The 22,464-nt window shown below is 42.7% G+C and overlaps 2 protein-coding genes and 1 non-coding gene across 5 annotated transcripts in view; 2 read left to right on the plus strand and 1 right to left on the minus strand.

Moving 5' to 3' along the window:
- Positions 1-1,066: 1,066 nt before the first annotated feature.
- On the plus strand, positions 1,067-1,139 carry TRNAK-CUU (transfer RNA lysine (anticodon CUU)). Its single transcript has one exon. It is a non-coding gene; the product is annotated as a tRNA-Lys (tRNA).
- Positions 1,140-1,366: 227 nt separating this feature from the next.
- MOK (MOK protein kinase) lies at positions 1,367-21,168 on the plus strand. 2 transcript variants are annotated; one of them, XM_075282465.1, is made up of 12 exons: positions 1,367-1,591; positions 4,470-4,584; positions 8,152-8,241; positions 9,354-9,424; positions 14,947-15,025; positions 15,709-15,757; positions 16,628-16,806; positions 19,470-19,571; positions 19,927-20,100; positions 20,175-20,283; positions 20,559-20,756; positions 20,844-21,168. In XM_075282465.1, the coding sequence occupies exons 1-12, from the start codon at positions 1,585-1,587 to the stop codon at positions 20,925-20,927; spliced, it is 1,257 nt and encodes a 418-aa protein (XP_075138566.1). In that variant the 5' UTR covers positions 1,367-1,584; the 3' UTR covers positions 20,928-21,168. The 2 variants fall into 2 exon arrangements, with proteins under 2 accessions (XP_075138566.1, XP_075138568.1); XM_075282467.1 differs by having other exon boundaries at positions 20,562-20,756.
- WDR20 (WD repeat domain 20) overlaps positions 20,750-22,464 on the minus strand; it is a 46,267-nt gene continuing 44,552 nt past the window's right edge. For both annotated transcript variants that reach the window (XM_075282464.1, XM_075282462.1), the window contains one exon: positions 20,750-20,900. In XM_075282464.1, the coding sequence (XP_075138565.1) occupies positions 20,892-20,900 (9 nt within the window). In that variant the 3' untranslated portion in view covers positions 20,750-20,891. The remainder of the gene's footprint in view (positions 20,901-22,464) is intronic.

Genomic DNA, 22,464 nt, shown 5'->3' on the forward strand with positions numbered 1-22,464 from the left:
GAGCGTCTGTGAGCGTCTTCTGGTCTCCGTGGCGAAATCAATCGGACACAAAGTCAGATATGCAGGACTTTGTGTCCAGTTAAAAAAACAAACAAAACGATTTAGCCACAGAGACCAGAAGACGCTCACGGCCACTCACGGGCAGACAATGAATAACGGGTTTCCATCTCCTGTCAGCAGAGGAAGGAAACCCACAAAGCGGAGACTGGGCGCAGGTGTGAACACGCCCTTAGGGTGCATTCACACTACGTAACGCCAGCGTGTATCACAGCCGTACACGCCGGCGTTACAGCAGGGCTGCCGAACACTTCCCATTCATTTCTATGGGAGCCGGCATGCGAGCGCTCCCCATAGAAATGAATGGGCTGCTTCTTTCACTGCGAGCAGTCCCATTGAAGTGAATGGGAAGTGCCGGCGTATACGGCAAGCTCTGCTCATGCCGAGCCGTACACGCGGGCGCTTCCCATTCACTTCAATGGGACTGCTCGCAGTGAAAGAAGCAGCCCATTCATTTCTATGGGGAGCGCTCGCATGCCGGCTCCCATAGAAATGAATGGAGCTGCTTTATACGCTGCTTATTCTGAACATGTTTTACATTCAGAATAAGCTTCAGTATACGTAGTGTGAATGCCCCCTTAGTCTGTTTTTTTTTAACTGATCCATTAAATGGATCATTTAAAAAATGAACAGATTAACATCAGTTAGTGTCAGTTAATGTCTGTTATGATAGGTGTCTGTTTTTTTTTTCCTAAACAGACACCTTCATAACAGAATCCAAAGGTAGGGTCTATTCACACGGAGGAAAATGGTGAGCCTCCCATTGTCTTCAATGGGTTCCTTAGCAGAAAAAGGAACCCACTGAAGTCAATGGGAGGCTTTTTTTTTCAGCGCTTAAATTCCACACCAAATTCCTCACCATTTTCCTCCGTGTGAATGGACCCGTACTGTGAACCCTGCCACATGTCATCATTACATTCATACATTATAATTTTAATGATTTTGTGAATGAATGTATTGTCAAACGTTGAAACAGACTAATAACAGTTTGGCTCGCTCCTATACAACAGCCCGGCTAGCTCAGTCGGTAGAGCATGAGACTCTTAATCTCAGGGTCGTGGGTTCGAGCCCCACGTTGGGCGTTGATCTTTTGTTTACTTTATTTTTCCCATATCTCTTATGTAATTTTTTTTTCCCTTCTATACATTTTCCTCAGTCCAAACTCATAATAATGTAAAATAGATAAAGCGTTAATTGGTCGTTCTCCCTGTCACATAAACAACGTAGATCTGAGCGAAGTGTGACTACATGTGGGCGGTGCATGAACGTGATGACGTATGGTAGCAACGCGTTGACGTTCCCCTGGAGCCCTAGTGACAGGAGGCAGAGGCCGTGGTGTCAGGGTGCGGAGCAGGTGTGGTTGCCTAGGAGACGGCAGTACAACATGGCGCCCTGACTGCATCATTCTGCTCTCCTGCAGAGTCAGTGCCGTGCCTCGTGTGTGTAAGAGAAGAGGGGGAGCGATGCCAGTGCCGGCCCTAGGCGGTCATTCATGTGTGAGAGGATCCTCCGTGTGATCACAGCACCATGAATAGTAAGTGTGACATCCTGCGGGACACTGTGGGGGCTGCTGGGGTGAGAAGTCACACAGAAGTGTTATGTATTATCATATGAAGATTCCAGTCCCCACACATAATAAGAGCACGTCACTCATAGACTTCTATTAGTCATCCTCCCCTATAGGGGCAGCATGTAACTCGTGTGACTACTGGGGACGTGCTGTCCATAGAGACAGTCACATGACTAAGCGATCCATGCATAGAGCAGAAGCTAGTGGAAAGTTCTCTCACCTGACTGGGTGACATGACCTCACTACAGATGTAACAATAGCACAGACATTACTTTAATCTTTTGTTTGGTAATCCAGAAATCTGATAATCTGTCTCTTGAATCCCACCTGTACCAGAAGACTGAGCAGAGAAGGCCATCTAGAAAATCCCTTTAAATAGGACCTTTGATTTCAATGGGAGTTAGGATCGTATACGCCGCGTTATTTTGCGGCCGCAAATTCATGGCGTGTGAACGCACCCTTAGGGTGCATTCACACTGAGTAAACGCTAGCTTATTCTGAACGTAAAACACGTTCAGAATAAGCGGCGTCTAAAGCAGCTCCATTGATTTCTATGGGAGCGGGGATACGAGCGCTCCCCATAGAAATGAATGGGCTGCTTCTTTCACTCCGTGCAGTCCCATTGAAGTGAATGGGGAGTGCCGGCGTGTACGCTCCGGCATGAGCAGAGCTTGCCGTATACGCCGGCACTCCCCATTCACTTCAATGGGACTGCACGGAGTGAAAGAAGCAGCCCATTCATTTCTATGGGGAGCGCTCGTATCCCCGCTCCCATAGAAATGAATGGAGCTGCTTTAGACGCCGCTTATTCTGAACGTGTTTTACGTTCAGAATAAGCTAGCGTTTACTCAGTGTGAATTCACCCTTATGCTGGTTTCTAGTCTACCTACCCTTAGCATGAATAGCTATCATAGATCACCCAGACTCTGATATCTGCCTGGATTTACCTGACCCCAACTGACATAGGGGTTGTTACCATTTTAGGCTAAGGCCCCACATGGCGTCCTGCAGCAAAAAAGCACCGTGGGAAAAGCTGCGGTGGCAACACATCGCGGTTCTTCCTGCAGCGCTTTAGACAGAAAGTGCATAGAGTTTTTCTCTGCAGATTTTCTGTTTCAGTTATATCCATGGGGAAACCACCGGCATTTCCATAGGTATAATTAACATGCTGCGATTTCCAAAACCATACCGGTTTTGGAAATTGCGGCATGTCCTCCCCATGGTTTTTACCGCAAAGAGGACATAGGATTCATTAGAATCCCATCCACTTTGCCCTGACTGTAAAACGCAGTGGGCAAATTGTAGAGTTTCCACCATGTGGGGTCCCGGCCTTACACATGTAATGTGAGCGCGTGGTGGGTGTGGCTTCCATCTTTGAGACATTTATATATTGGGAAACCAGGGCCTTAGGACCAGAGTGTACAAAATCTGTGCGGACACTAATTATGTGACCACGTTTTCACAACTCTCTTCGGAACTATGATTATACACTATTTGGGTATATTCACACAGAGTTTTTTGCAAGCTGAAAAAATCTGCTTCAGGCTAGATTCAAACCTGCGCCATCTCCGCCTGGGGATTCCGTTCTCCATTCCTTTTTTGGGCTATTATTATAGTCTATGGGGTCCATGGGTTTCTGATGGGTAACTGCTTTTATAAGAGGATTAGGTTTCTGTTCAGGGAACCTGAAACAGAAACCCGAACGCAGGTGTGAACCTAGCGTCACAAATTACGCTTTTCGACGTGGCTTTTCTTGCGTTTTTTGCTTCAGCACAATGAATGGACCTGAAGACTTCTTTTTTAAAAAAAAAATACCAACGGTTTATAATGCGGTTTTTTTTTTTTTCAAAATCTGCACCAAAAACACATTGTGTTTTTTTCCGACTCCCATTGATTTCAATAGGTTTTTAAGGTGGAATCGACCTGAAGAAAAAAATAAAAAAAATCAGCTAGAGGACAAAAAATTTTCTAAGGACTCCCATTGAAATGGATGGGAGGCAGATTCTGCCACAAAGTAAGCCTGCAAAAAAGTCTGTGTGAACCAAGGGCTAGTTCACTCAGTGTTTTTTGCAGGCGTATTTTGACACGGACTCTGCCTCAAAATCCGCCTGCAAAAATGTCTCCCATTGACTTCAGTGGGAGCCCCTCTCTTTTTTTTCTTTTTTTTTCTTTTTTTTTTTCCGCTAGCTAGTAGCAGAAAAAAGAAGCGAGATGCCCTATCCTGCCGCAGATTCCGCGTCTGATTCAGCCACAGTGTCCGCGGCTCAAGACACGCCCCTGTTTAGGCCCATTCATTCGGGCCTAATCAGGAGTAGAATGCTGCAACGGAATGCCGATGCTGTATTGGCATCCCATCGCGGTTAGCCGCACAGAAATTTCACGCGGCAAAAAAGGTTTCCGTGACCTTTTCCTCCGTATGAACAATCTGCTCCTGACTCTCATTGAAACAAATGGGAGAGTTGGGAGGCATTTTTTTTGCCTGCAAATAATCTCTGTGTGAATTTACCCTTAGGTTAAAGCCCCATGTTGTGGAAACGCTGCTTTTTTTTGTTTCATTTTTTTGCGCCAAACCCAGGAGTGGATACAGAAGAAACGGGAAATATATAGGCAGCATTTATATACTTCTCCCTTCTGCTTAATCCACTCCTGGCTTAGGCTGAAAAAAACACTGCACAGCCTGCAACAAAAACAGCATCTTTTCTGTAATGTGGGGTTTTCTGTGATCAATTACTAAACTGTTTCTACTGCTAGAATTTGCAGGGACTAATTTTTTGTTGTTGTTTCTTCTCACATGTACTTCTGATATATTTATGTTTTTTCTTTCTATTTTTTCTTATCCCAGAATACAAAACAATTCACAAAATAGGAGAAGGGACTTTTTCAGAAGTCGTCAAGACACAAAGTTTAAAAGATGGGCAGTACTATGCCTGCAAGAAGATGAAGCAGCTGTATAAGAGGTATGTGCCAGGACTCCTATATGTTATGTGTATAGCAATGGAATTTATACATACTGGATTATTAAATAACATATATCATAGTGCATGTTCTTCTCTGCCAGGATTTTAATTCCTAGAAATGGTGCATGTTGTAGTGATCTGATGACACCAATCACACCATTTTTCTGGGGTGGGATCCATTTGCTTTCTGATTCAGTCACTTGTGTAAGTTCTGGTGCGGGAGGCTGCCTGGAAGAGTTTGGTGTGGAGTCCAGGTGTTGAGCCCCCCACCTCCTCTGAGCATAGATCATCAGTATCAAAAATGTCTCTCAGCCCAGAAAACCCCTTTACCTCACCAATTTATGATCAGATGAAAGCAACTTCCCGCAGCCTGATCTCAGTTTAGGTAGGTTTATTCTGGAAGTAATTTGAAGCTTCTGGTCACATTGCAGCATTTTATCAGGGCCTCCCAACTCTTACATACCATTCAGCGTGTCTACTAATGTATGACTTAGGCACATGCATGACTACAGCCTCTAAATGCCCTATAGATATGTCCCCTGCTGGATACATTGGCCCTGCATACTGTGTCTATACAGGACTATAGAGAAATAGTCCTATATTTATACTGATGTAGTATTGAGCAAATAGTAAAAATACAGATTCAGCAATGCTGGTCTTGTCATGTAACGCATAAGTATAATGACAAGTAATTCCACAAAAACATTGTTTATATTATTCTAACGTTATTTGTTTCTTCTGATGTTGAATCGGGGATACAACATTAGGCTGCAGTGAAAGAGACACTTCCATAAAAAGAATAGAGCTGAAGTCAATGGTCTGCATAGTAATGTAGATATGTATGCCAGGAGTGGCAGCTCTAATGTCTGCTGTATATACAGCCATTAGTGGTTACCAGTATTTGGAAACTGTATATAGTGATTGTTATATTATTTTATTTAAATTTTTTTTAATTTATAATTCTTACAGTACCTACATGTCTGTAGTATACAGATCCAGAATATAGCAGCTATGCTGTAATGAGAGTTAATGGACTGAGGATAATATGCTTGCTGCAGTATTCCATGACATCACAAATCTGTCAGTCTGTCGTTGTATGATGTCACCACATACTACATACGCTCCATCGGGTATAATACTTGTAGACTGTGATCCTTTCTGAGCCTCAGTCCATGCCAGTGGATTATCAGACAAAGCATTGCGGCTCATAGGATTGGGACACAATACAGTACTACAGATCACTTGTAACCATTCATGTTCTCTATTGTTATGTGCTGTATCTTACTCTTGCCAGCAGGTGGCAGTGTTTCCCTTACAGATTCATAGGACTATGACTAGTAAACAAGTGTAATTTCACATACACCTGCCGTGTTCTTTGCACCTGACACTATGGCAAGTAGTAAGGAGATGACAGCATGAGATTTAGAGTAAGAGAAATAATAATGTTCACAGACCACCATATTCATTAAGTGTCTGAATTGTAAAGGTCCGACTGGTCACAGGGGTCCTATGTCCGTATATATGAATGCAATGTCGGCAGACTGCCTGAGAGTACAACCTCTTTAACTTTATAACACTCTATGATGAATCTATACATCATGAATAAGGTGAAGTTGGTTAATTCTCGGTAATGGATATGTTTGTCATAGTGATCATGCTGCAGATTCCCTCTGTCTGACCCTTGGTCACCTGCAGTAAGGTCATGGCGTGACAGGGGGGGTTGCCATGGCAGCCAGAGGTCTGGGGCCCCTACCTCTGCTGTGTATGGCCAGCCTCTGGCAGGGTCAAATAGGCTAGTAGCCAATGTGACTGATATGAATAATACTCTCAATGTTCAAGTCTCCTATTGGAAATAATAAAAAATTTAAAAAAAAAAGCTTGAAAAAAATGTTTAAGATTAATTCTGCCGGAGCCTTTTTGCGATTTTTGTTTTTACTTTCTACCGTCCAAAAGTCCTAACTTCTTTTATTTTTCCATTCATAGAGCTGTATAAGGGTTAGTTCACACGTAAATAACATGTGGCTTATTTTGTCACCGGAAAAAAACGCTTCCTAATTAGGAAACGTTTTTTGACCTTGGCACGCTTTTTGTGGAGCGTTTTTTTGTAAAAACCGCTTCCAGGCGGTTTTCCCATCCTTTAAGAGAACGACCCACAAAAAACGCATCATGTTTTTTACCGCGTGTTTTTTTGTAAAAAAAAAACAAAAAACACTAGACTAAGGGCTTGTTCACACGGGGGGGGGGGGGGGCGGATTTTGACCATATTTTGACTCGGGGAGTCAAGTCAAAATATGGTCAAAACCCGCCTGCCATGATGTCGCAGTCGCGGCTTCCCCCACCCCGGAGTTGGCTCAAATGAATGGGCCGACGCCGGAGGTTGCGGCTGCCAGGCAGAATCCGCCTGAAGAAAGTGCAGCTCACTTCCTTTTTTTCCGCTATCGGCACTTGCCGATAGCGGAAAAAAGAACGCTAGTGGTCTCCATAGACCACCATTGTAAAGGGGCAGATTATGACATGGATTCCGCTGTCAAAATCCTCCTCCATGTCCCCGTGTGAACTAGCCCTAAGGGTTAAATGTTTGCAGGATAAATTGTACTTTACTATGACACCATTAATATTTTGTACAATGTACTGGGAATTGGAAAAAAATTCAGAATGGGATAGAATTGGAGAAAAAATTGTGTTTGGGCAACCCATTCATTTCTATGGCCCCATACACGCAACCCCTAATTTTTCACAGGCCTGTGTATGGTGTTGTCAGCCTGGGGGAAAACTCAGTACTGGTCCTATTCCTGCCTCACTGGAATAAATTACCGTAATAGGTCCATGGAGGCATGGGTGGCACATGGACATCATCCTAGTACCAGTCAACCAAGAACCCAGCTCATTCACAGGGTTGTATGCAAGAGGGCTTAGAAACTGTGCCCCCCGCTTTGCTGTAACATTTAGAGTATGTTCTGATCAGTATATTTTGCACAGAGCTTTCAAGCTAGATCTTGAGTTTCTGCAGCTAGCCGCAAAAAAACACGGTTAGCACATTGACCATACACATGGTCGTGTGTATGATTCCTTGAAGATCCTAGGGTACTCCGAGCTGTGGTCCCACCATTGACTGTTACACAATATGATTCAACAGGGTAAGATATGTGCTCTTCATTTATTATTAATGGTGTGACATGCAGCCAGGTAAAAGAGAAAAAAAAAAATCACCACTGTTATTATTAGGTATAGACAGGGACAGAATATAGAAACTTGAAAACTCAACTTCCAGACCAAAATTGACAGAATTCTACAGTAAAATCTGTCTTTTCTCCATCCACATTCAAAGCTACATTCAGAATTCTACTGCACTCATGTATTTAGGAAGCAATGTATATAGGTCACATGTCTGACAGCAAGGTGGAGATAAACTTCTTTCTGTTCTCATGGGGTGCAGTAGATTCATTTTGCCTCATTCCCTATAGTCCTAGTCAGTGGTCCAGAATACGATTTGCCTATAGTAGTGAGTACTAGTAGCTGCACCTCTCCTTGCTTGTACTTTATCTCATACAAGTTGTTTATCTCTAGCATCGAGCAGGTCAACAATGTGAGAGAGATTCAGGCCCTGCGAAGACTCAGCCCGCACCCCAATATCCTCATGCTGCATGAAGTGCTTTAGTAAGTATACTCTTCCTGCCATAGTACTCTTGGCTTATACAGACCAGATACTGATTCCTGTATATGGTGGGGAATGCTGGGTATGTGATTTGGTGTGATATGTTTAAGATAAGATAAGATAAGATATTCCTTTAATAGTCCCACAATGGGGAAATTTCAGTGATACAGTTTCATAGATGGTACAGTAGTATATAACAATAGAGAAACACATAGAAGCTCATGGCAGATAGAGAAATCCTAGGAATCATAGCAACTAAAAAAGAAAGAAACACAGACATACTGCAGGATCATTTAGTTCTCTGTGCAGATTGATGTTAATAATAATAATAATTATAATAATAATAATAATAATACAGCCGACTTGGTTGTAGGACACGAGGAGGGGGGTCACAGCATGTGGATATAACAAGCAGAAATTTTTTGCAGAAGTGGGGGACATAAGCAGCTATCATGATAACATGTGGCAGTTCCTTTGGTAGGTGGTGAGATCTCCTGCTCACAGCTGATAGTTCGGTATCTTGCATCAGCACTATTGTCCTTTTAACCACAAAAAATGCCCCAAATGTCCTTCATCACAAGCCCTCCTCCTCCTCCTTACCACTGTGTTCTACTGCCCCAAGGAAGTCAGAGACCATCCAGGTATACATGGTGCTGCTCTCTTGCCAAGCTTCCATAACTCCTGGGGTAGGTGGGTGATGGTAGGTTCCCAGGCTGTAACAGCCTACCTACCATTAACATATCTGCTGCATTGTTTTGCAATGTATGTTTGTGGATAAGAGTTTGGCACCCACGCCTATGTCCACACTGCTGTTTAGGGTTTCTGAAACCTCTATCTGCTGTTCTGTAACTTTTTGACAGCATGGAAAACGAAACACGTAGCGCTGTCCCTGCTGTCAAAGGTACAGAATCATCCACAGACCCCAATATAAAACTGAGATCTGTTGGGCAGCATTATAAACTGAAGCTATGATGTGAACAGAGTCTAGGACACCCACAATAGAATATACTGATTCATAGTAACAAGCTTTTCCTTACATGGGGAATAAGTTTACTTTGATAGACATTCCCATTACTGTCTCACAGTCAATCTCTTTATGTTTTTTCAATTACAGCGACAGGAAATCGGGATGCCTCGCTCTGATCTGCGAACTGATGGATATGAATATCTATGAGTTAATAAAAGGTAATCTAAGAGTATGACCTAATACATGGGATATTAGAGGAGTGAATGTACGAGTATTTTGTCAAATCTGTTTTAACTTTGCACACAAATGGGATTGAGGTATATATATTACAGAGGTGCCATCTTCCTTACTGACCTCTCACTTTAACACAATAGGAGATTTTTCTAAAACTGCTTCTATAAGAAGAGTTTATGGGCTTTTAGATTCCATGTTCGGTCCCATCCCTTTATGCATTTATAAGCCATTGTGGCTTCTACTCTGTGTACTTACCATGACCCATGAATGGGTTCTAAGTATTAGTACTCTTCCCCTGCTGAGGTAGAAATCAGTACATAAGGCTTTTCCTTAATTTAAGAAACAGATATTCAGATGGATCTTTTTCTGCTTTTTGCATTTTCAGATGTACTGCTATACCTTGTCTATAGTAAGGCAACTTGTCATATAGGAGGTTGGATGAAAGTAACACCCTGCCATTGCTACTGACTCCTTATATGTATACCTGGGTGTAGTCTCTTTATCTTGTATGCACAGTTGTTTGTGCTTCAGACTTCTATTGCCTTAATTTTATGGAACAGGGTAAAGCTATCTGATGACAGCCATTATCAGCCTTGTTTTATCTCATGGGATGCATTTCCGTCAGCTAAGGGAGCGTTCACACTACCGTCGGTGTCCGACATGTAGTGTCCGCTCCTAGTGTCCGCTCAAAATCTGTCACGGACAATAGGAGCGGACACTAGATGTGTCCGTGACACCTGTCATTCACTTGAATGGGCATCGGGGTGCATGGTTTTTCTGTCCGCTTGAGAAGTCGGACATCTTCTCTTGCGGACAGGAAAGGACGGGCACGGAGTGCAAAAGAACGCACCCGATGCCCATTCAAGTGAATGACAGGTGTCACGGACACATCTAGTGTCCGCTCCTAGTGTCCGTGACAGATTTTGAGCGGACACTACATGTCGGACACCGACGGTAGTGTGAACGCCCCCTAAGAGGTAAACCCCCTCAGTATGCAGAAACAAACTTAACCAAGTGTGGCACATGTATTGGTGAAGAAGCATTTGTCATGAGGGCCAGAGTCTTCACCTACATAGCTTAGAAGATTAAGAACATGAGCTAGTCCGAAAGCAGCTAGCTTCTCATACTACCTAGGCTTCCTACCTCTTTAGTTTGAGCTGATATCAGGAGACATAACTGAAGATAGGTGTTGAGTACTTTACACAGTGCCTTTTTTGGATAAAATGATCACATGGTGTCTACTACGGTAGGACCCTCAGCAGTCAGAAGGAGCATGGCAGCAAGACTTCTTTTTTTCTTGTACTCCCACCACAGGGGAAATGAAATATTACACAGTTTTTATTGAAATCAATAAGTTTTTTGTATCATTTACAGACCTATAGGGTCCTCCAGAGAAAGATTGTTTTTGCAGATGCTCTCCCTGTATTGCTGTAAGGAAGCTTATATAAATATGGTAGTACAAGCAGGGATTTTGTTGTTGTGTGCTGTAGTAGAAGATTTTGTACACATTCACCCTGTGTGTGTGTGTATGTGTGTGTGTGTGTGTATGGGGGGGGGGGGGTCTGAAGGTTCTCTAAATGTTAGGAGTGAGTGCCATGTACTTTTACTATGATCTCTGATAGTCCAGCACCATTCATGTATCATTGATGCTGGCTCAAAGAAATTAAAGGGAGCCTTTCAACAGGATTTTCACCACAAAACCCATAGTATTGTCTGGTAGGGTCTGAAATATTCTTTGTAATTGTCTTTGTTATGTTAGAAATCACCTCAGAATTCTGTATGTGAATTAGCTGAGAAGAGTCACGCCGGCCTGTTCTCTGAGGAGATGAGTCACGCTGAGAGGCTATATGGGGGATAACTTCAGATTACAATATGTTGGGCTTTGTAGGACCTAGAGCCATGTTTCTGGTGTTGTTTTCAAATGGAGAATCTGAGGTTTAAAAACGCACCAGGGTTGTGTTTGTACGTGCCACAGAAACCAAGCTATCAGCAGTTAGACATTGTTGAGAATTGGAGCTGAAGGTACTGTGTCTCTAGCAGCCTCTATTTCTGCTTCTGTGTCTTATATAATAGTTTAGAAGAAGCTGTAGAAACCTGAAGAAATTTTAAATCTGAGATTTTCAATTATAAATTGACACCAGAAACATGGGTCTAGATGCTACAGAGCCAAACATATGGGCATCTAAAGTTCTCCCCCCCATATAGTGTGACTCATCTCCTCAGAGAATAGGCCGGCGTGACATTCACATACAGACTGCTGATTTGTAACATAACAGATAGAAAGCTCAAAAGAATATGTCATACCCTACCAGACAGTACTGCGGCGAAAATCCTGCTGACCGGGCCCCTTTAAAGCAAAGGAAAACTATGTACTGTTAGGAAGTGATTCCAGACAGCTACAGGTCACCATAGTCCAGTGGTTCTCAATCTGTGGTACCTCCTGCAGGCTCTGGACCACTGGTTCTCCTTATTATTGCACACCCCAATTACCAATACTGCATCTTGGCATGTGAGAAGTGGACTCTTATTATACACCTACCGGGCTGCTTGAGGGTAGAGCTGCCCTGTAAGGTGTATGTTTTACTCCAAGAACCAGCTCACCTTTTCAGACCCTGACAGTGTTTATCATGGTGACTTGAGTGTATATACTGTTAGGAGACCTAGCAAGTGCTGTTCAGTTCTCAGGACCTTATCAACCTTGTGCTTTTCAGTATGTCATGGCTTTATTGGAGTTCATAGTAACTTAATTTGGGGTCACAGATGTACAGTACCTCAGAACCTCCCCCTTCTCATGATTGAATTCCTGATTCTTCTGTACCAAGAAATGTTCTTATGCCCTGCAATTTGTGTGCCCTCATAATAGTGCATGCCAGCCACAGCTGCCCCTATAACAGTTCATGAAAGTACCTGCAAACTAGAGGTTGCTGCATAACGTTGCATGTGTCCTCATAACAGTATGCGCCAACTACAGATGCCCCTATGACAATGGGTGCCATTCAGAAATGCCTCCATAAAATGCATCTCCTCCTCTCTCCTTTAATGTTTACTGATTTACACTAGAAGGATTTTCTAAGGACTGAGGATGATTTTGCACATTTACAAATGTCCTGCAGGCAGGGAAGGAAATTACAGGCAGCGATTAGAACATGAGGAAGACATCACCTATATCTAATAAGATGTGTTAGAAGGAGGAACAAGCTACCTAAGAAACTACCTAAGAAACCTGTAAAATGTATAGCATTTTTGCTGGTGACATTTATTTTCTTAATCTCTGCCAGTTTCCTGGTGAAGTATGTGCAGTGTGATTTCTATATTGCTGCAGTTTTTTGTTTTTTTCATCTGATCACTAGGTACCTCGCTTGGAAGTAGCATGTAACATTGAAGACCATTCATTTAGTGAGGTGCCATGTGTTCTTATAATCTGCAGGTTTTAGGATAATAACTTGTGAGCTGTTACTCTTCACCACTAGTTATATCCTAAAGAAAATGAGTCTGGCAGCACAGAACCTGACGTGACTGGCCATTACTGGATGCAGCGTGTCCCTGTACTGTGCCCCATTATTATGCATTCATCTCACATCTACATTCACTGTTCCCTCTGTCCGCCTACATTTATGTGTAACGCAGCAGACTTACTTCACTTTAAATCCTGATCCTCCTGGTTCATGAATTTTTCCAGTGTAGTGTAGTTACTGATTGTAGTAAACACAGTGTGGTTTGCTGGGTATTCTAGTTCATGTTGCCTGATAACCACTTGGCATTCTATCTGAAAACCTGTCAACCTTAAAGGGTACCTGAGTTTTCATGAACAGTTGAAATGTGGGCAGTCTGTTCTATGACTGTATGAGCCTTCATACATGATGTCCTGTCAGTTTTTCTGTTAATAATCACATTATGGCTGAAACACATTTTGCATTTGTTTCTGAGCTTGTGGGTATGTGCAATAAGGAGAAGTGTTTAGACCCTCCCCATTACTGATACTATTCTGCCAGGAGTAACTGTAAAAAGACCAAGTAATTATAATATAGGAGATCCAGGAACACTGGACTGCAAATACAAGCAGCTAACACATGTGAAATAAACTGAGCACAGTCAGGAGTGCTCCTTGCTCTCTGTAAATAAAATTCCACCTGTAATCACATAAGCAGCCAGATTTAGATACAAGCACATAAAACTTTTTTTTCTTACATTGTAAGATGTGAGATTTCAAAAATGTACAGTCTTTTGTACAGAAGAGTATACAGATGTGTGGAATTTGTGATGAGAATCATCCCTCCCATCTGCATTCACCTTGTGAAGAGAGAAAAGGACCACCCCATTCACTTTCTTATCTCATGTATATATGGATGGACCTTGTCTAGCAACAGGGAGTGAACATCAAATCGACTAGAAGGGAAAAACTTTGTTGTAGAAACCTTTAGGCTAAGGTCACACGTTGCGGAAACACAGCTTTTTTTGTTGCAGATTTTGCTGGTTTTTTTTTTTTTTTTTGAGCCAAAGTCTGGAGTGGATTGAAAAAGAATGTAAGATATAAAGGAAGCTGTTAGATGTTTCCATTCTGTTAAATCCACTCCTGACTTTAGCTCAAAAAACCGCAGCAAAATCTGCAATAAAAAAGCTAGGTTTCTGCAACATGGGGCCTTAGCCTTAGACCGGGTCCCCACTGGCTGGAAACGCCGCGATTTGGCCAGTAAAAATCGCGGCTTTTTATAGTACTTGCAAAGTGGATTGGATTCATGCGAATCCCATGCCCACTTTGCAGAATAAATCGCAGCGCGGACACGCTGCGATTTCCAAAACCATTGCGTGTTTGAAAATCGCAGCATGTCAATTATATCTACGGAAACGCTGGCGGCTTTCCTATAGATATTAGAAATGTGCGAACACTATTCAAAACAGCAGTTTTGAATGGCACGTTCCCATGGAAATGAATGAAACGTCTTGTTTATGGTACATCCCTTTTAAGAGGCTGCTCTGTTCAAACATGGAGACTTGAAACTCATGTTGGTGGGTTGTTTTGTTTTTTGCTCTAATACCAAACTCAGCCCAAAGGCAAGGGGTTACGCTGTTTCTAATGTAAAAACAGACTGCTTTTCATTTTATGCTGCATGTGGTTCTATCAAGGGTTTGCAAGTGAATACATCCTAACAGTATGAATTCCAGGATTCATGTTACTTCACAGATACATTGTAGCAAACTACAAACACAGAAGAGGGATTTGTGCTGCTGATGTTTTCACATAATATGAGATTGGATACTGTTGCAGCAAACCTTCACCTGAGAGAAGTATAAGGTGTGTGCAGGTTTTCAGGCCTTTGAATATAAACAAGAGTATTTTCATGTATTGACAGCAAGCGGACGTCTTGAAAATGCTAAGTAGTTGAAGCACAGATGATAAGAAAGGTGCATAAATTTTCACAGTACAGTGCTTAAGCTGGTATAAAACTGAAAACTATTCATTTCACCTTTAATTGTTTGTCTTTTTGTTCTTCTGCCTTCATTGCAGAGAGAAGACAACCCCTACCAGAAACTAAGATCAGGAATTACATGTATCAACTATGTAAATCTCTTGAGCACATACACAGGTGGGTTGGCCAGGGTAGCCTGAAGGGTTAACGTTCATGTGCCCTGTGTCCTCACTGATAACCACATTCCTTATTACATAACCTGAGAAACCAGTTAACCCTGCAGCCCTACCACCCACCTCTTCTGACCTCAGGAAATGCATACAGTCACTTTACAGTGCATCCCTGAGACGTTATTGCATATTGTTAAGTCAGCCGTCTCCTGCCTGTATATATTATACAGCTGTTGTGACACAACAGTTCCCACAGTTTGCCAAGCTGACACCTCATCACACAACTTTACATGGATATACTCTCGGCTTCTACTCATTCCCATGGATTAAAAATGTCTCCCCCACACACATATACTTCAGGTGGTATCGTGTAAATCTTAGATATTCCCATAGCTCTCCTCATCACTAGTACTGGGGATGTCTGTGGCCAGAGACCTGCAGTCACCACCTTATTAACACCAGTTCAATTTGAGAAAAAAATTATAAGTTTTCAGATGGGCAATATTACAATAATCAACTTCTGGCTGTCTGCAGTGACCACTAGGGGGAGCTCACTGGTAACAGATTTATATGGCTCCCACTGAGATCAGTAATAAATCTTCAATAACACTAATTGTTTTTTTCACTCATCATTTTCTGCTTTTTCTTTTATATGGTTTCCTTTTATATTTTCCTCTTGAATTGGAACAGAAATGGCATTTTTCACCGTGATGTAAAACCAGAGAATATTTTAATAAAGGTGAGACATTGTGATCTATATATGTGTTTATAAATGTATATCATGCGTAAAGTCAGTGATATCAATCTATAATAGTACAATAATATATAGTATACATGTATAGCCCAAATAGTCATTATATATATATATATATATATATATATATATATATATATATATATATATATATATATATATATATATATATACCTATCCTACTAATATTGTTTGGATGTTTGTGTGTTTGGATGTTTAGATGTTTGGCTGTTTGTTCCTCAATCACGCAAAAACCGCTCAACCGATTTGGCTCAAATTTTCAACAAACATAGTTCCTAGGCAGGATTAAATGATAGGCTACTTTTCGCCACAATCGCAGACATACGTTTTTGCCAGGACCCACACAAAACCAACTTAAAACTATTGGAGTGAAATATTAGGCACAGACATCTAAGCATCTGTCCAAATCTGCATGGTGAATTCTGTTTATGGCACTATGAAGATTTCTGCTTTATGCCATCACTGCTATATTCTATAATACATATCTATGGGTTTAGTCATTTATTGTAATGTAAATATGTATAGTATATAGGCAATTGTAATATCTGTCTATGTATAATATATATTTTAATGACTGACTATGCATATGAAAAAATTATATACCCATTATATTTAAGACTAATGCATATTTTCACTCATTATGAGCTAAAATATATACAGTTTATGTGTATAGTCTGTCTTCAATAATCTATGTATATGTAGTGATTATAGTACTTATGATAATCTGTCTGTATAACGTGTGGCATCAGTTTAGCACTCCCCTTCAATGCTTTTGCCTTTAGGTGTATAATTTTAGTTTTGTTAGTGAATGCCTCATCACCTATATTGTTCTAGCAAGATGTCCTCAAGCTTGCAGACTTTGGCTCGTGTCGTAGTGTTTTCTCCAAGCAGCCATACACTGAGTATATCTCTACCCGCTGGTACAGAGCCCCAGAATGCCTCCTGACTGATGGCTACTACACCTACAAAATGGACCTGTGGAGTGCTGGCTGTGTTTTCTATGAAATCTGCAGGTGAGATTGCATCATCACATTGAAACAAGTAGATTTTACACAGAGTGAGCTCCTATAATACATTTTGGTGTATAGTCTAGTCAGGGCCGGCTCCAGGTTTTTATGGGCCCTTGGGCGACAGAGCCTCAGTGGGCCCCCTTGTAAAGGAGGCAGGGGGGAGTCGAGACACTGTGCGTTGCAGATGAAGCGAGTGACGTCATGCAGGAGTGTGGCGTCACCAACGCCATACCTCCCAATCTTTTAAAAAGCAGAAAGAGGGGCAAAATGTGCGGCGCGCTCTGCGCGCCGCTGCAAATTTAGCTCCACCCATTCTCATTCATTTATTATATGCTCCCACACAGTATAATCCTCCTACAGTCACCTGTAAATTATATGCCCCCCTCCATCTCTCCCCCAGTTTCATATACACCCTTCCTCTGCCCCCAGTTTCATCACGTTCTCCCCCTTCTTCTGCCCACAGTTTCATGTCCCCCGTCTCTGCCCCAGTGTCATGCCGTTCCCCCCCTCCCCTTCATTTGCCCCTTCAGTTTCATTGGGCCCCCTCCATCTCTGTCCCCAGTGTCATGCCGTTCTCTCCCCACCCCCTCCATCTGCCCCAGTGTCATGCTGTTCTCCCCCCCTCCATCTGCCCCAGTGTCATGCTGTTCTCCCCCCATCCATCTGCCCCAGTGTCATGCTGTTCTCCCCCCCTCCATCTGCCCCAGTGTCATGCTGTTCCCCCCTCCCCTTCATTTGCCCCCCAGTTTCTTTGGGCCCCCTCCATCTCTGTCCCCAGTTTCATGCCGTTCTCTCCCCACCCCCCTCCATCTGCCCCAGTGTCATGCTGTTCCCCCCTCCCCTTCATTTGCCCCCCAGTTTCTTTGGGCCCCCTCCATCTCTGTCCCCAGTTTCATGCCGTTCTCTCCCCACCCCCTTCATCTTCTCCAGTGTCATGCCGTTCCCCCCCCTCCCCTTCATTTGCCCCCCAGTTTCATGGGCCCTTCATTATGTTCCACCTTAATATGTAATACAAAACAAACACTTACACTCACCTTCTATCACTCACCTTCCATCGATCCCCCGACGCTCCTCTCTCTCTCCCTCCAATCACATACGCGATGCAGGAGCTGTGAGATCAGCTCCTGCTTAGCTCCGGCCCGGCTTGCGTGTGTAGGCGTGATGCGATGACGTCATCGCGCCTACACACGCAAGCCGGAGCTTTAAAGCAGGAGCTGATCTCACAGCTCCTGCATCGCGTATGTATTCCAGCTCATCGGCGGACGGACGCCGATGAGCTGAAATTGTGACAGGCAAGTGCCGGGGGGCCCCCAGAGGCTCTGTGGGCCCCGGCACTTGCCCGACTATGCCGTGCGCTGACGCCGGCCCTGAGTCTAGTCCCTTCCACTGTTCAGGACCCCTCTGTTTCAGCCAGAGCAGAGATGGTAAGGCTCTGTTGTTGTGGGTTTGGTACATCTATGTTTTATTTGATGGTGATTAATCTGAGAACCCATAGACTCCAAAGACACACTGATAGAGAATATAGATTGTGAGCCCTATATTGGGTGGTGACTGACAATGTCTGTAAAGCGCTGTGGAATATAATGGCGCTATACAAGTAAGCAAAATAGATAAATTAAAAAAGAGCCCGCCATCTAACATGAAAAATAGTTGTATAAGTCTGGTAACACACTTGCAGTTTTCCTGAGCCAAAGCCAGTGGATCCAGTAGGAAAGAGAAGTATAAATAAGTCCATCTCATTTCTCATTCCTTTGGAATTTACTCCTGTTTTTTTTTTCTCATATTGTATCATAAACAGCCTGTGTAAATCCAGCTTATTACCGTGATTTCCAGCCTGCATGTTGTGTGTCCTAGAAGCAGTAAATTAGGCAGATGGGTCACTTTCATTAGGCTTGCAGTCACCTCTTTGCCCACACACAAAGCCCTAGTGGCCAATCTGTGGCTGCCCCTACATGTACCAACCTGCCATTGCATGCGTGGAGATGATGTCCCAGGTTGCAGATCACTGTATTCATGGGATTGTAGCACATAAGTTGGTATTTGATTGCTTCAGTCAGTGGTCACAGTTCCTCCAGATAAACTTGCTGAGCTTGCTTATTTTAATATGGTTCCAGAAATATTAGAATCCATGTAAAGTATAAAGCTGCAGAATCAATTTTAAATAATCGAAGAATATGAGCAATGTTTTGGGCTCCGAATTGTGTTAGATTGATCATACGGCTTTATGCTTTACATGGATTCTAATATTTCTGGAACCATATTAAAATACTCGCGTACAAGTTGAGCTGGCGTTCTGTCCATCTTCTTTACTGTAGAATATTGTGGAGGAGTCCAGCCTGTCCTCCGTGGAATTATGCATTCTACAACCGTATAAACATGAGTGCACTGCCTGTCTGTCTCTTTGAAGTGGTCACAAATCCTGCCCTTCCTGGTTCACCCTGGCAGACTATAAGTCACAAAAGTGCTTACTCCTGGGGCTCTTTAACCAGCGCTGGCCTTTGTACAGGCAGCTTATGCCAGCGCAGCATATCAACCCCGACATCAGCATTCCCATTTGTCTGTGTCAACAGAAACGCTCTCCCTGCAGAGAACTGTGAACACAAGCATGACTACATTCCCCAGTAAAAATAACACCATAAATGGCAGCCGTTTGCTCTTATTTTCAGCCTCCATCCTCTCTTCCCGGGTTTGAATGAATTAGACCAGATATCTAAAATCCACGATATCCTGGGCACTCCGGCCTCGGCTGTGTTGCGGAAATTCAAACAGTAAGAGACTTTTGTTCTATGTGCTTTAAAAATCCACATGTCAAATGGCGTACAGTGAGAAAGAAAGAAAAAAAAGAAAATTGCTGATCGCCAGGGCTACCAAGCGGTTTACACCTACAATCTGATATTGATTATTTACCATAAAGATAGACAAGTATAAATGCATTTACTATACGGTCACAAATATATTGCTGGTTGCTAGGGATGTGTTGCCTGACACCTTTATATAAGATATGTCTGGTTGCAGCGAAGGCAACCAGACTGACAGAAAGTGCTGCCAGCAGGGAAGAGTAGCAAATTTACGTGGAAAACTTTTAGGTAATATTCCGCTTATTATTGATTTGTTCTTATACAGATCAAGAGCTATGAATTTTGATTTCCCACCCAAGAAAGGGAGCGGCATCAGACAGCAGTTACCTGGCATGTTACCTGAATGCATTTCTCTCATGGCCGCAATGCTGGAATATGATCCCGATGACAGACTCAGTGCCAGTAAAGCCCTCCAGCATCCTTACTTTGAGGAGCCCAGGTAGAGTATCTTAATGGATTAGTCTGTCTTGTCCTGGTACCTGCCACCATATCTGACCCTCCAACCCATTTCAGGACATTAGAGAAGCATTCCCTACCTCGTAAGATAGGACTAACAGAGAAGTCAAACACTGCAGCCTCAATGAATTATTTGATGCGGATCGCAGGACAGGGGCGAAGGCAGGTAAACTTATACCCTCCTTTTTATGGCAGTGGGTACCACTAGGCTTGGAGGACATATTTGTATACACACACATTTATTTCCCCTTGCCTGTAGAGTAAGCACTCAATTCATGACGAATCTGTGCCATATCATGAGTTGGGTGCATCCTTGTGCCTAAGCGAAAATCTATGCTGTTCTCCATCATGACCTGTATGACGTCATGAAACTATCACATCAATGAACCGAATCTCTCTTTATTAATGTGACTGGAAATGTAACTCTTATTTTTTTTGAAGCAGGCCATAAAACCACTACCAGAACTTTCTTTCCAGCACCATGGGCCTACCTTCCCAATGGAGCTGCCAAAGTTCAATGTGCCGGGGGTATCAAAGACTGTACCCTTCTCCACACTCAAGTTTCAATCAGTTTTTCCTACTCCTGGAAATGGTGGAAAACTTCCCATAATTCCAAGTGTGAAGTATATAGATACCAAGGTAAAGTCATGTTCTTCAGAGGTTTTTTTTTTTTTTTTTTTTTATCATCTGTTGTGGGCTGTAATCTTCTATGTCATATGTTAACAGTTTGACATCCACCAGCATGGGAAGTCGATGATGATGAAGCCATATCACTTACCTTCCCTAGAGAGAAAAGGAGGAGGATTGTGAATACATACAGACTGTTAACTTATTACAAACTGTGCCTTTAAGACCGGGAAGAAACAGAAAACTGTCAGTATACCAGCCAATCATATTTAATCCCTGTTATTAGAGCCCATCCCCCACTCTATTCATGGGATTCATTTACTCCACCTAAACAAAAAAATTTCCGAAATTTTATACTCAATTTGCACTTTACAAATAACTAATAATTCTCCACCAATCTGTCGCCCTTGATTGTGTTGTTACTAATGCAGTAATTTTTTTTTATGTTTTATATTAAATTTGAACATTATCGTGGCTACTATTGTAGTTTTTGGTAAGAGTAGAGGAATAAAGTGTAAATAGAAAATGTATAGTCTTGGCCTTACTAGGTTAAAAACTGGCCTGTGCATAGAGGTGCTATACAGGTGGTCCAAATACTACGGGAACATGCTTCAGTACAGCCATAACATTGCCACAGTCTGTCCTACGTGCAGGGTCCAATGACCCAAACATGCCGCAATCCAGCTGCTAAAATGAGGTACAAGGCCTCATTAACACTACAGTATCTTGCTCACAATATGGCAGCAGTATTTGTAAACCAAACGAAGCAGTGTCAAAGATTCCATATTACTTTCTCAGTCCAGGTTTTGGTGTAAACATTCTGATGCAATTCAAGAAAGATTCTCCATGTTGATATACAGTACTGATTTTGTCTTAAGAACCAGAGTTTAAGACAGCCAAGCCATTGCTTTATGGATGGAGCCATAATTTGGGGGCATGCCTCAGTGCTAAGGATCTCCATTTAATAAAGTATGCTTGTTGCAAAGAATATGCAGAATATCCTGTCAAGCATAGCTACAAGGTTCTAGTAAAAATTGTACAGAGCCATAATGCAAGTTTCATGAGGGTTCAGCGTGAAACAAACAAATTAAAATAGGATGGTGGCATGGCACTTTGAGTACCATATCACACAACTATTTTTTGCTTCTAGGGGAGAATAGGTGTGTGATATAATTCTGTCTAACTCGTAGCAAATTGCTGTACAGCATAACTTGAACTTGGTATCTCCTCCTTGCAATGTGATGGCATACTGTCAACAATATTAAAGGGATTCTGCCATTAAAACCTTTTTTTGTCGATAAGACGTCGGAATAGCCTTTAGAAAGGCTATTCGTCTCTTACTTTTAGATGTGATCTCCGCTGCGCCGTTCCTTATAAATACCAGTTTTTTAACGGTATGTAAATTAGTTCTCTGGCAGCGATGGGGGCGGGCCCCAGCACTGAAAATGCCATGGAGGTGTCTCCACTGCAGTTCTAGAACACAATCCTGTGACGCCTCTATCTTCGGTTGGATCCTCCCCTTCTCTGTCGTCTTCCTCCTGCGTCACCTCCGACACCTGCGCAGTTAGCTCTGACAGTGAGACGCTAGTACAGCAGACTGCGCATGCTGGCTGGCGGCCATTTTTGGGAGGTCACTCTTGCTCTTGTAGTTCAATGCAGGAGCAGCCTCCCAAAAATGGCCGCCGGCTGGCATTCGCACTCGGCTCTGCTGGTGTCTCAC

Source organism: Leptodactylus fuscus, chromosome 7, assembly GCF_031893055.1.
Source record: "Leptodactylus fuscus isolate aLepFus1 chromosome 7, aLepFus1.hap2, whole genome shotgun sequence".
Classification (NCBI taxonomy): domain Eukaryota; kingdom Metazoa; phylum Chordata; class Amphibia; order Anura; family Leptodactylidae; genus Leptodactylus; species Leptodactylus fuscus.